This window comes from Leptodactylus fuscus, chromosome 2, assembly GCF_031893055.1.
Source record: "Leptodactylus fuscus isolate aLepFus1 chromosome 2, aLepFus1.hap2, whole genome shotgun sequence".
NCBI classification, from domain to species: Eukaryota; Metazoa; Chordata; class Amphibia; order Anura; family Leptodactylidae; genus Leptodactylus; species Leptodactylus fuscus.
In genome coordinates, this window is record NC_134266.1 from 157,982,596 (window position 1) to 157,997,180 (window position 14,585).

The 14,585-nt window shown below is 42.9% G+C and overlaps 1 protein-coding gene across 7 annotated transcripts in view; it reads left to right on the forward strand.

The window, feature by feature from the left end:
* The first annotated feature begins 10,883 nt into the window (after positions 1-10,883).
* MSI2 (musashi RNA binding protein 2) overlaps positions 10,884-14,585 on the forward strand; it is a 538,668-nt gene continuing 534,966 nt past the window's right edge. For 5 of the 7 annotated variants that reach the window (XM_075264907.1, XM_075264910.1, XM_075264909.1 and 2 more), the window contains exons 1-4: positions 10,884-11,231; positions 11,570-11,610; positions 11,861-11,942; positions 12,706-12,790. In XM_075264907.1, the coding sequence (XP_075121008.1) occupies positions 11,170-11,231; positions 11,570-11,610; positions 11,861-11,942; positions 12,706-12,790 (270 nt within the window). In that variant the 5' untranslated portion in view covers positions 10,884-11,169. The remainder of the gene's footprint in view (positions 11,232-11,569; positions 11,611-11,860; positions 11,943-12,705; positions 12,791-14,585) is intronic. The other 2 variants (XM_075264908.1, XM_075264913.1) reach the window with 1 other exon arrangement.

A 14,585-nucleotide genomic window follows, 5' to 3' on the forward strand; every position in this document is an offset into this window, starting at 1 on the left:
TGTAAGTTCCAGACATTTCTGTGTTTTTCAGTTTAAAGTGTAACTAGACTTTCAGACAACTTTGGATTTTCTGGCAGTATTTGTGTCATTAATAAATTTTGTAATATACTTTATTAACTAGGATTCAGAGTATCAGGCTTTTAGCCTGACGGCTTGAAACCTGGAAGCTCCACAGCTGTATTGATGTGCTATGCTGTGCATGCAATACTGCTTAATCCTATGACAGAGCAGGGAGCTGAAAAGTCCCTGCTCCACCATAGATGACCGCCAGTAACGCACAGGGCATTGCGCTGCAGGTGGCATGATGACGTCACTGCCTTGATAATGAAGGAACTATTATACATAAGGGGAACTATTATAAAAGAGGAATTATTATATATAAGAGAGGCTGTTATAAAGGGGAGACTGTTATATATAAGTTGGCTATTATAAGGGGGACTGTTATATATAAGGGGGGGATACTATAGGAGAGCAACTATTATACATAAGGAGCACTTTTATAAGAGATGATTTATATATAGGGGAGGGCTATTATAAGGGGGGGCTGCTATGTAAAAGGGGACAATAATAATGTGGACAATTATTTATATGGTAAACTATTATTTATGAGAGGGCTATTATGAATAAAGGGGACTATTTATACTGGAGCACCATTTAGGAGGGGGAGCTTTCACTGATATGGGGCATTGATTATAAGCAGGGACTATTAGGGCTAGTTCACACGTGAACTGCCCATGCAGGTTTTGACACCAAGAGAGACGCGGCGAGCCGTGTCTCTCTCTGGTCAAAACCCGCCTGCTGCGACCATTGCAGTCGCGGCTTTCCCCTCCGCTGTCGGCTCAAATGAATGAGCCGACACAGGTGGGTGCTGCCGGGGGCGGAAGCCGCGTGGCTTCCGCCTGAAGAAAGGGCATGTCGCTTCTTTTCTCCGCTAGCAGCAGCCCGCTGCTAGCGGAAAAAAGAAGCCTGGCGGTCTGCATAGACCACCATTGTAAAGGCGAGGTTTTTGACGCGAAATCCACTGTCAAAAACCTCCCCTGTGCTCACATGTGAACGAGCCCTTATTTATAATGATGTGCTATAATAACCGATGAAGGGGTGCAAAAATCTATTAGGTGGTACAAAGGTGGTTATTTGAATTGAGTGTGGGCATAAGGAGGGGTGGTTGTTATTGTTTTTGGGGCAGAAAGGGGGTGTTATTAAAGGGGCTGCCACTGGAAATATGATGGCGTTGTTGGTATATCAGAATTTGGGGTCCCACTTTGAATTTTTCCCAGGGCCACAGTTTGTCTAAAACTGGTACAAGATAAGAGAACTGGTTAATTGGTGTGGATCTAACCACTGAGACTCTCCACTCACTATAAAAACAAGTGTACCATGAGCCCCGTATGAGCTGCAAATACATGCTGTCGATCCATTCATCTCTATAGGATGGTTGAAGAGAAGTTAAGTAGAGAGCTTCTCTGGCAGTCCGCTAGAATTGAACAGATGGGCAAGGCGCATGTGTGACCTACTGTACTGCTCCATTCAACTGTGGACAACAAGACCCCATGACCATGATCAGTGGATTCCACAGGTGAACTTCACTGATCAGTTATCCCATAAACTGTGGATAGGAAATAATTTGTAATCACCAGAATATTTCTTTAACAGATTAAAATAGTCTAATCCCTCCAAATGACTTTTCATTCCACCCATTCAGTATTATTTTCTTAACTGGGTAGACTATTACTATACTATACTTTGTATCAATGGCAGTGAGAATTTGACAGGATATAAACAAATTAAAATCTAGGAACATTGTTCTGTTTACTTTCTTTCTATTTAAAATAAGAAAGGAAGAATGTATAGAAAAGTGTTGTACGAACAGAGCCTTACATGGTAAAGCCTTGCTTCTGCACATTTCTTAGAATAAGACGTACGAATACTGCTTGACTATATCACATGCAGTTTGGTAGATTTAAATGCAAATGATGTAACTAATCTGCCAAGAGCACAATAGGGTTCAGGCATATTAGCACAGGCATCACTATGCTAGTATTCCACCAGATACAAGGAATAGTAATTCTGATCACATGGCTACAGTAATGAACAAACTACACATTTGTGTCAAGAGCAATTTATGTTTATGACAACCTAGTAAAAACATACACATATATTAATATTATAAAAAGCAAACATAATTAATGAAATAAGAAAGATGCCATATTTTATATTCGTAAACCATATCTTATGTCCTACTGGTGGAAACATTAACCCATTTGTTACTAGGTTTTTGTAGCCAGGACTATTTTCACACTGCTGACAAGTACAATGAAGCCTGCAAAATATCCTATATACATTTACATATACATCCTATATACATTTCTTTGTAAAATCACTAGAACTGGAAGGACCAAAAATATGCTTTTTGGCTGAGGCCCCACATTCTGGAAAAGATGGGGGTGGTTTGTCAAGAGTGGCTTGAAAAGGTATGTAAAATGTAAAGAATTTATACTTTTTCCTTCTACTAAATCCAACCCTGGTTTTGGCTCAAAAAACACAGCAAAACCTGTAACAAGAGAGCAACTTTTCTGCAACATGTCGCCTTAGCTGTAAGCTGAAAATGTTAATAAAAATATGCCAACTGTGGAAAGGTGACAGGTAGAGTGCTGGAGTCCCGGAATACCTCCCCCAGATTCCTGACATATGTGTGGTCCAGGGCGAATCTTGAATAAGCTGCAGTCCAGGTGTGGGTCATAGACTCACTACTGGGCCATAAAAGGCTGCAGAACCTGCACTTCATGGCAGATCCTGGGAGGAGAGAAGATGCCTGGTGAGACGATACTGTGCTACTTTGTTTTGTTCATGTGGTTGGTACTAAGCCACACGTATAGCTAGTTTTTGTTGGAGCTCGGACAAGCAGGGTTTTGTTTTGCCTTTTACCTGAAGTTACGGCTGTATGTTATTTTGCTTATCCTGTCCCTGATGTAAAGGTTTATTTATTTTGCTGGGGTTTTTTTTCTCCAAGATTTGTGTCCTTGTCTCTGACTGGTTGAGTCCACACCACTGCTTTTACCGAGCTACCTTCCCCACACAACCTATAAATACAGGTACTACAAACTGAGAACTAAGTGCAGCTCTTAGCCCTATATATTTCCTAAGGTAAACAAACTGACAGCTATAGCTATCTTGATGGGTTATTGACAGCTACGATTACCTCCACGTAACTCCATGTGACAAACAAAGGGTTGTCTGGATTTTAAATTTTTTTTATGGCCTATCCTCAGGACATCTGGTCTCTGTCCCAATCATATGTACGAAGCTGCTTCTGGCGCCTCCCCAGTACATAATAAAGCGATAAAGGGCCAGAAGCAAAAAGCTCCGTCCACTGTATAGCAGCCTAGCACCCTCACTGCAACTCAGTAAAGGAGCTCAGCTGCAATAGACAGAAGTTACTGCTTCCAGCCCTGTATTGTGTACTGAATAGGTGTCAGAAGCACCTGAGTACAGGCGATTGATTATATATTTATGGTCTATCCTGAGCATAGGACTCCGCCCAGTTCTGGTGCTGTGGGAGCCTCTGTGTGCTGTAAGCTGCTGGTGGACAGGCAGAACATTGAATACAGTTCCTATTCAAGTAATGTGAGCGTGACAGTAGCCTGTCCACAGGACCTGTGGATAAGTCATTAGTATGGAAAATCAAATGCCAGATATAATTTTTTGTTTATTTGAAAAACAGCTTTCATGTCCTCATGTATATGTGGTTTTATATACCGCTAGAAAGCCAACAGTGTGTTGAATTCAGATGTCATTTCAGGGTCCGGAGATCCACCCCAAAATGGCAGTATCCATGAACAACTGGGAAAATGGTGCCTCAGTCAGCTCTAGCTAAGTACCAGGGAGGTATAATACAGCTGAAACCCAGCAGCTATGGCGTCTGCTCAGCTCCTGATTGGCAGCCATATTTAAATCCTCGACATCCGGCATTCACCATATATGTACAGTGGATGTTGAGAAGGTGTTAAGAATCAGATGTCATCTCTTTCTTAAATGTAGCTGAATGAGATCTTGCATTTAGCAGAAAGAGTCATTTTTAGAGGAGCAATTCTTGACCATATATAGCGCATCAAATAACTTTTTTGGGGGAAATGAAATACGATTTCTCCATTTTTGGGGGGATTTATTTTTATGTCGTTCACAATGTGGTGATGATAATGTGCTTTTTCGTTAGTTTACACATTTCACACTCATAGCATTTAGATTTTCTTGAATATCTAACTGTATGATGGCCTTTTATTGGCACTGTTTTGTATGACATATGAGTTTTAAGTTACTTTTTATTCTTGTTTTTGAGAAGTGTGATAAAAATAAAACAGCTTTCCAGCTTTGGGTTTTTTTAACGCTTTTTAAGGGCTAGTTCACACGTGAGTATAAGGGGAGGTTTTTGACAGCGGATTTCGCGTCCAAAACCTCCCCTTATAATGGTGGTCTATGGAGACCGCCGGGCTTCTGTTCTCCGCTAGCGGCGAGCTGCAGCTAGCGGAGAAAAGAAAGGACATGTCCTTTCTTCAGGCGGAAGCCGCGCTGTCTCAGTCGCGCGGCTTCCGCCCCCCGCAGCTCCCTCCTATGTCGGCTCATTCATTTGAGCCGACAGCAGAGGGTTAAGCCGCGACAGCGATGGTCGCGGCGGGCGGGTTTTGACAAGAGAGAGACGCGGCTCGCCGCGTCTCTCTCTGTGTCAAAACCCGCGCGGGCAGTTCACGTGTGAACTAGCCCTAATATGTAGGATAAATAATGTATTCATTTTATAATACAGATCATTATGGATCCAGCATTACATATAATATGTAGTTTTTAAAATCATCTGTTTGTTCAATACAAAAATACTGAGTAAAGGAAAAAGTTTCTGTTTTATTCTTTCATAAATCACTTACATGCCGGGGTCATGATTGTGACAACTCACTTCAATTTGTTCTAGCTCAGGACAGATCATGGATAGAGCCTGAGCTGGAGCCTTTAGTAGCGACATCCTTCTATAGCCAGGAGAACTTGAGTTGAGCTATGGTAGAACTGCCACCTTAGCCTTGCACCTGCTTTGTCTCATGGGCCCAGTTTTTCTACCCATTTCTCACCACTGACAGTTGTCCTGCAACTCACGTCTACTTGCCTTAGGATAATTGGTATGGGGGTTAAACACAACATAAAACAAAATAAAGGCACGATACAAAATGCAAAAGCATGTGTACGAATAAACGGACAATGGTAAAATAAGTCAGGAGAAAGAGAACAATGAATAAGGCAGGACAGGGGGACAAGCAAGCACTAGAGGGGAGAGGGAGAGAAGGGGGAAAGGATGGGGGGGGAATGGGAAACAGAGAAAGAGAGTCACGAAAACAAGGCTGAAAATTCAGATGACTCCTGGAACACTATCCACGGCCGTCAGAGGACCTCAAATTTGGAGGAAGAGGGAGAAAGCTCTGCAACCAAAGCCTCCATCTGTCTGATCAGTAGAAACTCCTGAAAGCCAATCCAGCAAATAGGGAGTCACTGGGCTATGCCAATGATGTGGAATAACCGTCCTGGCGGCCGTGAAGACGTGACAAAGGAGATTGCCCTTCACCTGAGATATCCGACCTGGAATGAGAGAAAGGAGAGCCACTTGAGGAGAAGGAGCCACATTCTGTCCGCTATCTTTGGAATAAAGGGAGAATACATAGGACCAGAAAGCCTGGATTTCCCTGCACTCCCACCAAATATGAAGGAGGGAGCCCACCGTGGAACCACAGCGCCAACAGGTGTCAGACACTGAGGGAAAGATCCTATGAAAGAGGTCTGGGCATCGGTACCAGCGAGTCAAGATCTTATTTTTTTTTCTCTTGGGAAATACACTATCTCTTCTTTTAATTCTTGCAGGTACTGTGCTGACCGCCATGCCAGCAAAATATGCCACATGTGCCAAGAGTGGTTGCTGACCCCTGCTCCAGAGGCTTGCAGTTGTGCATAAACCTACTGTTCAGCTACCCCTAAACAGTGCTCACAAGCAGAAACAGATGCAATTGACCCAGAAATACATGAAAACTAATTTTGAAACAGTCTTGTTTACTATTGAATGCGAGTAGTAGATGGTTAGTGGATGGCTTGATGTGCCAACAAGGAGGTAGCAGAGTCATATTTTGAGCCTGAATCATCGGGAGAAAGCTGGTAGGCCCCTTCAGGGTCCCTGAAGGTGAGAATGACCTTTGCAAAATATATACAGATTCTGAGACTGACCACTTTTTTCCATGACACAAAAAGAAGACCTTGCCTTTTGTAGCAAAATCATACATGACAATGTAGCAAAGAATACCTCTGAGTCATTGGTGACTATGGGAATAAAAGGATAGAAACTCATGGTGTGGCCACCATCCTTCCCTGATCTCAACCCCAAGTGTAGGAGCGTCCTATATAATTCCTCCTGGTTTTCGCTCAAAAAAACCACAGTAAAATCTGCAGCAAAAGAAGCTGATTTTCTGCTACGTGAGGCCTCAGCCTTAAGATGTTTTTGACTGAAAGAACTTTTGATTTCAGTAAATGTGACCTCTTAATGCTGCAAATTCAACAAAGCAACAGATGTTTGGAAACTCTTGTGCATAATTATTTGGAACATTGGAGGTTTGATTTTTTTAATTTGTGAAAAAAATGTTATCATTGGGAGGTTTGCCCAATAAAATTTGATTTCTACTCTAAAGGTGGAAGATTTGAGCATTGTACTGACTGTCATTTGCATCGATTATTTAGGAGAATCAAAGAAAAATATGGTTTACATAATAATTAGAAGTGGAAAGGCATATAGGAGACCCTTTCTCCAAGACTCGGAAAAGGTGTCTATCCGTGTCAACAGTTCTTGAGGAGACAGGAAGGAAAACTTCTCCATCTTTCTGTTCTAAAAATTTGTAAATTGGTCTATCAACGGAAAATCCCAAAGCGACGTTTACTGGTAGAAGACCTGCTGTTTCAAGGCCCATTGCCCAGATGAAGACGTTTGCAACTTAGAAAGTCTGCCAAACTATTTTCTGTTTCCCTGAGGTGAATTGCCAACAGGGAAAGAAAGGAAGTCTTGACTAAATGAAAAATCTGAGAAGCTAATCCCATTAGGGTGAGGAACATTGTCTCCCCTTGCCTGTTGATAAAGGCAACAACTCTTGTGTTTTTGGAAAAATCTTTACATTTTTATACTTCAGCACTGGCAAGGCTTGATTCAGGTTAAAAGGACCACCTTGAGTTCACTGAAATTTTGGGACTTTAAGTGTGAAACCTGATCCCAAGAACCCTGAAGGAATAGTCCCATGAGAAAACCAACTTTAAATCAGCATACACTCATTGCACTCTGGGTATGGAAGTATTTTCCAAATCACCAATTTTTGTCTGTGGTCACTACCAGCACCTAGAGTTAGGCTCGGTTCACATCTGCATTCGGTATTCCATTCAAGGAGTCCACTTGGGGATTCCCCCGAATGTAATACTGAATGCATTAAAGGGGCTATATCATTGGGAAAAGTCATTTTTAACTAAACAGATACTGTACTTTCATAGCCTTTATAAAGGCTATTCCACACCTACCTTTTGTATGTAAATAGCCTCAGTAGTTTTTTAATGATACCATTTTTATTCATATGCTAATTAGCCTCCAGCGAGCACCCTGGAAGTCTCATCGAACACTATCTCTCTCCTGTGTGTACAGCACAGGCTACTGCTGCTCATGACTCGTCTCCCTTCTGTCATACACAGCACACAGCAGAGAGAGGAGTGCTCGCTGAGACTTCCTGTGCTCGCTGGAGCCTAATTAGTATATGTATAAAAACAGGCTCATTCAAAAACTACTGAGGGGATTTACATACAAAAGGTATTTGTGGAATAGCCTTTCTAAAGTCTATGCAAGTATGTGCTTAGTTAAAAATGACTTTTCCAAATGATGAAGCCCCTTTAAAAAGTGGTTAGCAAAGAAAGCACTTCAAGCATCACTTTTCTCTCCGCATGATTCGTGCAGACACTGCGCAGAAAACACACCCAGATCCCATTACAGTCTATGGGGTCTGTGTGTGTTCTTTGCTACCTGCTTTGTAATGTGTTCGGTATTCTGTTTGAGGAGGGCCCCAAGCGGGGTCCCTAAACGGAATACCGAACACAGATGTGAACCAGGCCTCAACACTGACAGGTCAAGATGTACAGCAACAATAGGCAAAGATGGGTGCTTTGGCAGATACCATCATGCCTCGATGCAATGAACGGCGTGTTTGCATATTACTTAAAGGTTGATTTTTTTGTTCATCTGCAAGACTGCACTTAAACACAGAAAAGGTATTCACACTATTCGCACAATGCCACAAACAGTCCATACAACAGAATATAAATAGTTTAGAAGCAATTTTGATATGGGTAGTCTACCTGTGAAACCAGCATGATAATGGTCTAGTAAATTTTCCACTCTCCTAGATGGATTTTGCATCCATTCAGAATGCAGGAAGATGTGATTTCTAAGGTGATGACTTTTGACACGAGCAGAAAAAGTCATTTTCAACACCTCCAAAATACTCTCTGCTATGGACTTGAAGCAATTGCTGCTATAGTTACTGCATCTGGATTAGGAATATTCCAGTCAACTGTAATCTGCATTTAAATCTACTAATCTACATGCCAAAATGAGATTTATGATCCATTAGGAAAGCAAACTAAATATAATGCAGTGTAAATAATTGTCCCATAATCTTTTCCTGAAGAAACTGCAGGTAATAAATCTATGTGACTTTAAACGTTCTTTGTATTACAGGAGTGGCCAGATGTGTCCGAAAGCAGCTGCAGTATACCTAACATGAATGTGTACCATCCCCTATAACAGAAGAAGTTTTTTGAATATTCATCCTTCAACTAAATATTCAGCTAGGGGAAAAAAAAGGCAACAAGAGCTATCTTCAGGCAGATGCCACCTTAAAATGCCCAATGCAATCAATGGGAGATGGAAAAACTGCAACGTGGTTTTTCAAGGTGATGTTTCCAGGTCCATACAGTGTGCTTGAACAAAAAAACTGCGGTATGTAAAAAAAAAAAAAACTGCATCAAAAACATTACCTAATTCCTGAAGCAGATTTCTTTTAGCCTGCAAAAACTCTGTGTGAACATACCCCAAGTGAAATCTCGTCCCTGGACACTAAACCCTTTTGCTTTTACAGGCATTATAAACAAAGAGCCATTGTATTGAATGGATCTTTGGTTAAAGACCTTTCACCACTTGGGGCACATGCAGGTTTTATACACCGCTAGAAAGCCGATAGAATTTCATGTTCTGTGCACCCGGTGAAGAGATATCGGTGCCGGTACCGTAGCTCTTCATCATCATTTCTGACAGTCAGTCAGGAATGCCCCTCCTCACAGTAGCGCCTATTGCACTGTACTGTGAAAGTGGTGAGGAACGCCCCCTCCCCTCCTGATGGTCGTCCATAGACGAGTACTGGGGGGAGGGCACAGAACATGAAAGCCAATAGTGCACTGAATTCAGTGCACTGTCGGCTTCCTAGCGGTGTATTACACCGCACGTGCCCCAAGTGGTGAAAGATCCTCTTTAAACTTCTGTTCACTTTACATGAATGGCCTTTGTCTTACATAAATATATGATTGAGGCCTTTTATGGATGCAATACGGTAGCATCAATCACCCATAGACTGTGACGTTAAACCCCCACCCCAAAAAATCAATATAGTGCATGGTATATATTTTCTTCTATATAACATTGTATGGAATAGCGCAGTCTGCTATACTATTTTATACCTTATTTTATTTTGTGGTATACTATAGCCGTCAGAAGCCAGAAGGACTCTCTTTCTGTTAGTCCAATGGAGCGCTATGGAAAAGCTTACATTTTCCTAAAGTACATTTTCTTGGCTGACAGCAGAAACTTTAGCCTTGGCGTGTTGCGTCATATTTTCAGTAAGACATCATTTTTATTTCGGGACACCATGCGCATCAGATTACAGACTTCACTAATGTATATATCACATGGCACATCACCGTTTTGATAGCATTCCATGCATAAAGGGGTTGAAAGAAATTAACAAGTTATCTTCTGTCCCCATGATAGTGGATAACGTGCGGATCAGTGGGTCTAGTTATTGCCATATGAACGTAGCAGCAGGTCACACAGGAACGTTATCCTGATTGGGACCACCAGAGATAAGTGACAGCTGTACTTGGCTGTCTCTGGCAGTCCCTGTGCTGTCTCTGGCAGGCAGTCCCTGTGGATAGGTCATACTTTAATAGCTTCTTCCAACCCTTATAAGTTGGATTTGTAGTACTGGAAGAAATGCAGACCCGTGCAGTCTGTGGCCATGCCATCCTCCTGCCCTCTGTGCAGTCAGTGACTGGGCCAGTGCTGGATGGCATTCTGCACTCTACTCTGCTACTTTCCTTCTCGACCTCCTTGAAACCTGAACTATCAAGATTGGTAAAGTGTTTTGCCCCTGGCGACGAATGACACTTTATGAGCGACATGTACCATGCTACAGTGTACACAGAGACCAGCCAGTGGCAGGTGTGCAGACTGCGCTTCTCCAGGCTGCAGTCTTGTGCCTGACTTTGCAGCCATCCCGTCAGCAGCTGTCACGTCCTTGCTCGGGAGCGGGCAGGTTACTCTATATTTAGCAGCCGGTGCCGGTGAGGGACACGACGTAGGTGCTGTATCCAAACACTGGAGCGTCACAGCCGGCCTCCTCCTTGTTATTGTTGTTACTGGCCAGAAGCTGGAGCCGGGCAGGTGGGACGGCCCCGTGACGTCACCGGCCACGTTCTCTGAGCCCTCCCACGGCCGGCGCTCTGGGAGACAGGGGGAGGAGCCAGTGCTGCCGGGGGGCGGGAGGAGGAGGAGGAGGCAGAGCAATGCTGAGCTGATCCCACGTGTGACGAGCTTCTTCCCGGCTCAATAATCTTGTGTTGTGGGCTCCTAGTAGCTTAGCTGCTGCCTGTCTCCCTGTGTGACACACAGTAGTCCCAGTGCAGGAGTGCCGTCGCTGTCACCGTGTGTGTCGTCTATGTGTGTGAGCCGGGCTGCGGCCGCTCTGCCCTGACCACTCTGCTCCGCTCTCTGTGTGCGGCTTTTATTTTGTTAGTCATTTAGTTTTTCTTATTAGTATTATTATTTTTTAACTGTGTGAAGGGGCTATGGAGGCAGATGGGAGCCAGGCCACCTCCGGGAGTCCGAACGATTCTCAGCACGACCCCGGGTAAGTTCCTTGGGATGTTGCCCCCTCTTGTGCAGAGGGCTGGGGGTGTGAGGGGAGAGAGGGGGCATCTGCTGCCCCTTCTCCAGTGACACCTTGATTTCACAAGAGGCCGTGTCATGTGTGTGTCTGTTTGCCCCTCTTCTGTGCCCCCTCTGGTGCCCTCTCTTCTGCCCTCTCTCCACTATCTCTGCCCCTCTCTGCTGTCTCTACCCTCTCTCCTCTATCTCTGCCCCTCTCTTCTGTCTCTCGTCTCTCCCTCTAAGCTTTTGTAAGTTACACGTCAAAATGGCCGATGTGACATCTGTGCTGACTTGTGTTGTGTTTTCTTCCCCCTGTAGTAAAATGTTTATCGGCGGCCTGAGCTGGCAGACCTCCCCAGGTAAGGCTGCTGTCATGCCCCTTTCTGGCTCTTTGTTCCACCCTGGCAGCTTCTCCCTCTCTCTCCCTGCTCAGTCTCTTCTCTGCCTCCCACTTCTCCTCTCCTTGCTTCTTTATTTATTTATTTCCCCCTTCCGAGTCCTCTATTCGACCCCTATGGCTGTTTGGGTGGCTTTGTACATGGGGGTGGCTGGTGCTGGGCTCTTCACCTCTCCTGGCTCATAGCTGTCATGTCTTATGTTTGTGCACAGACAGCCTCAGAGACTATTTTAGCAAATTTGGAGAAATCCGAGAATGCATGGTGATGAGAGACCCTACCACAAAGAGATCCAGGTAATGTCCATGTGTCATGTATGAAGCATGTAGAAGTTGTGCTGGACCGCACAGGCTCTGTGTACTCTGGAGAAGTGGCCTGGGCTCAGATACCATCTGGATGTAAAGCTTCCAGTTGTCAGGCACACACCCCCCTGTCTCACCGCCTTCTCTGCTCCTCATCATCACTACCATTACTAATCTGGGCCAGAAATCGGCGCCCATTCTGATTCTGGACCCTTCACCAAGTATGTAAATCCACTCATGTAGCCATTCTCCTAAATCTCCTGGGTGGTGCCTACCAAGCAGTCTCCATTCTGCTCAGTGCCAGTGTAGTAGTGTAGCTCTGAACCCTGAAATAGTGTCTCTCTGCTCTGATACATATTTACATCATATAAACCCACTTCTTGGAACCAGTCTTGAAATTCTGAGACTTGTGGAAAGTTAATGGTGTTTCAGTAATCTGATTTTATTACGTTTGTATTTTTTAGTGACATTGTGCATGAGATTGTTACTTTTCTGTACAAAAATAAACTAAAAGGACATATTATAGACCCACTCTGTCCTTGTATATACATCTGGCATTATTGTTCCTAATGCCAGCTTTGTAAACACAAGGCGGGTGCCCAGCCAAAGTGATATGTGACTTATTTAACCTGTAAATTAGTGTATTTGTGTATTTTATTTTAATGTTTGGCCTTTTTTTTTTTTTAATTTCCACGTTGCATCTGTGCTCAATGTTTAGCGCTCATTGTCATTTCTCTTGTTCTTTGTCTGATTTCAGAGGCTTCGGCTTTGTTACGTTTGCAGATCCTGCAAGTGTAGATAAAGTATTAGCTCAACCCCACCATGAATTAGATTCCAAGACGGTATGTTGTGCTTTTTATTTTTCTATTGTATTATTTTTTTCCTTTGATTTTCTGTTGAATGTCATGTTGTAATGGTGTGTCTGGCACTGATTGTGGACCTCATACCTGGTCTGGCTAAAGTTTCTGTATTACACCTTTCTTATTCCATTTACCAGCTTCTGTTGTACTTGTCATGCTCTAGACTTCACATTGGGTAATGGGGAATGTTTTTTTTTTTGTTTTTTTTAATCATTTGCGTTGCTTTTAATTGTCGCTGTATATGGCTATAAACCCTTCATCTGCTAACCAGCATCTAGCAGGTGGTCACCTCATCATGCTGTGGTGTGAGCCTCAGGTAGGCTAGTTGAGTTTAGGGATTATTCCTACAGTATTTCCATATTTGACTTGCTTGTGCTGTTAAGCGTGTCACATCCCAATATGCTGGTGTCCAGTCTTCAGTCACTGTTACAGGTCCACCAGCGATATCTGTGTATCTGACATAGGTTCTTCAGTGTTTGCAAAGGCTTTTTTGCACCCTATTACCCAGTTTAATTATGCCTTAACAAAGCTTGGAGAAAGGACGCTGACAAAAGATCCCCTGTATAGCCTCAACCGTGCTTAATGAGGAGGGAAAGGTGAGCTAATTACACTGATTAGATAAAGGAGTTTTTAACAACTGTTAAATGTCACAATTTTAACTGTGTACTCATCCAGGCAAGCTCAGCTACTGCTAGAAATAGGCATAAGGCAAAGCCTATAGACACATGTATGATGAAATTATTATTCCACAAGTATATTGTTATGGGTGGAATTGCTGACCCTTCTTGTTATGTGCACTGTATATGTTGTTAATCTATATATATATCTTTGCATATACTAAAATGTACCTTTAGGTCTATTGTTGAATCAATATAGCTTGTCCATCTAAGGTCACAAACTTCACGCTTTGCTTTTATCTGTTTAATTGTTATATATGGCATTAATACAGCAGTAAAGCAACAAACTGCTCCTCCCTAATGAGAGAGGTCAATAATAATTTTATTCAGTGGCAACAAGTGAAGTTTGAGATGTTGTAGTATTAGTAGGCCAAAGATGTTAGTCTTTGGGGTCACATGAGCTCAGGTGAAGAAGAAGGCGGCAGAGTGGTCCATGGAATGTATTGGTATGTTTGTATCTGTCACCACGTTCTTGATTATTGTTAATGTAGCGTTGTCTGGTCTTTGACTCGTGTTTCAACATTCAGTGCAGGAGGCAGCTCGGTTGGGTTTTGGCATGGAGTCACCGCTCTTGTTTACACTTACGTTAAACGCTTTGATTTTAGGTAATGGCCCGTACACATAAGATATATTGCCATAGTCCTTTTTCCTAGCTGATTTGTAGATAGCGTAAGTAGAGTTCGTCCATGACTAACTTATTTTTTTTCTGTGTTAGTCTTTTACTGTATGTTATAGTAGCAGGTGTGCATATGGTGAGTGACATCCATACAGATCTCATAGACAATGTACAGCAAAAAGAACAAAACTCCAGATCCTTGTTATATTTCTTATTAACTGTTATAAAATATACATAGTAGAGCTGTGATTGGTAGAAGTTGCTACTTTATTTGGAATATTTTATATAGCGTATGTCTGTATGGAAAGTTCTCACCTGTTGTGTTCACCCATTATTCCTGAGAATAAGATGCTTTTGTGAGATATCAGTTTTTCTGTGATTATCTTGGAGAAGAATTAATGGCTCATGTTAAGGTGCTGTATTTTGACCTCTATATCACTGCGTCACAGCCACAGTTCAGAATAGATACGATGGTCACCAAGTC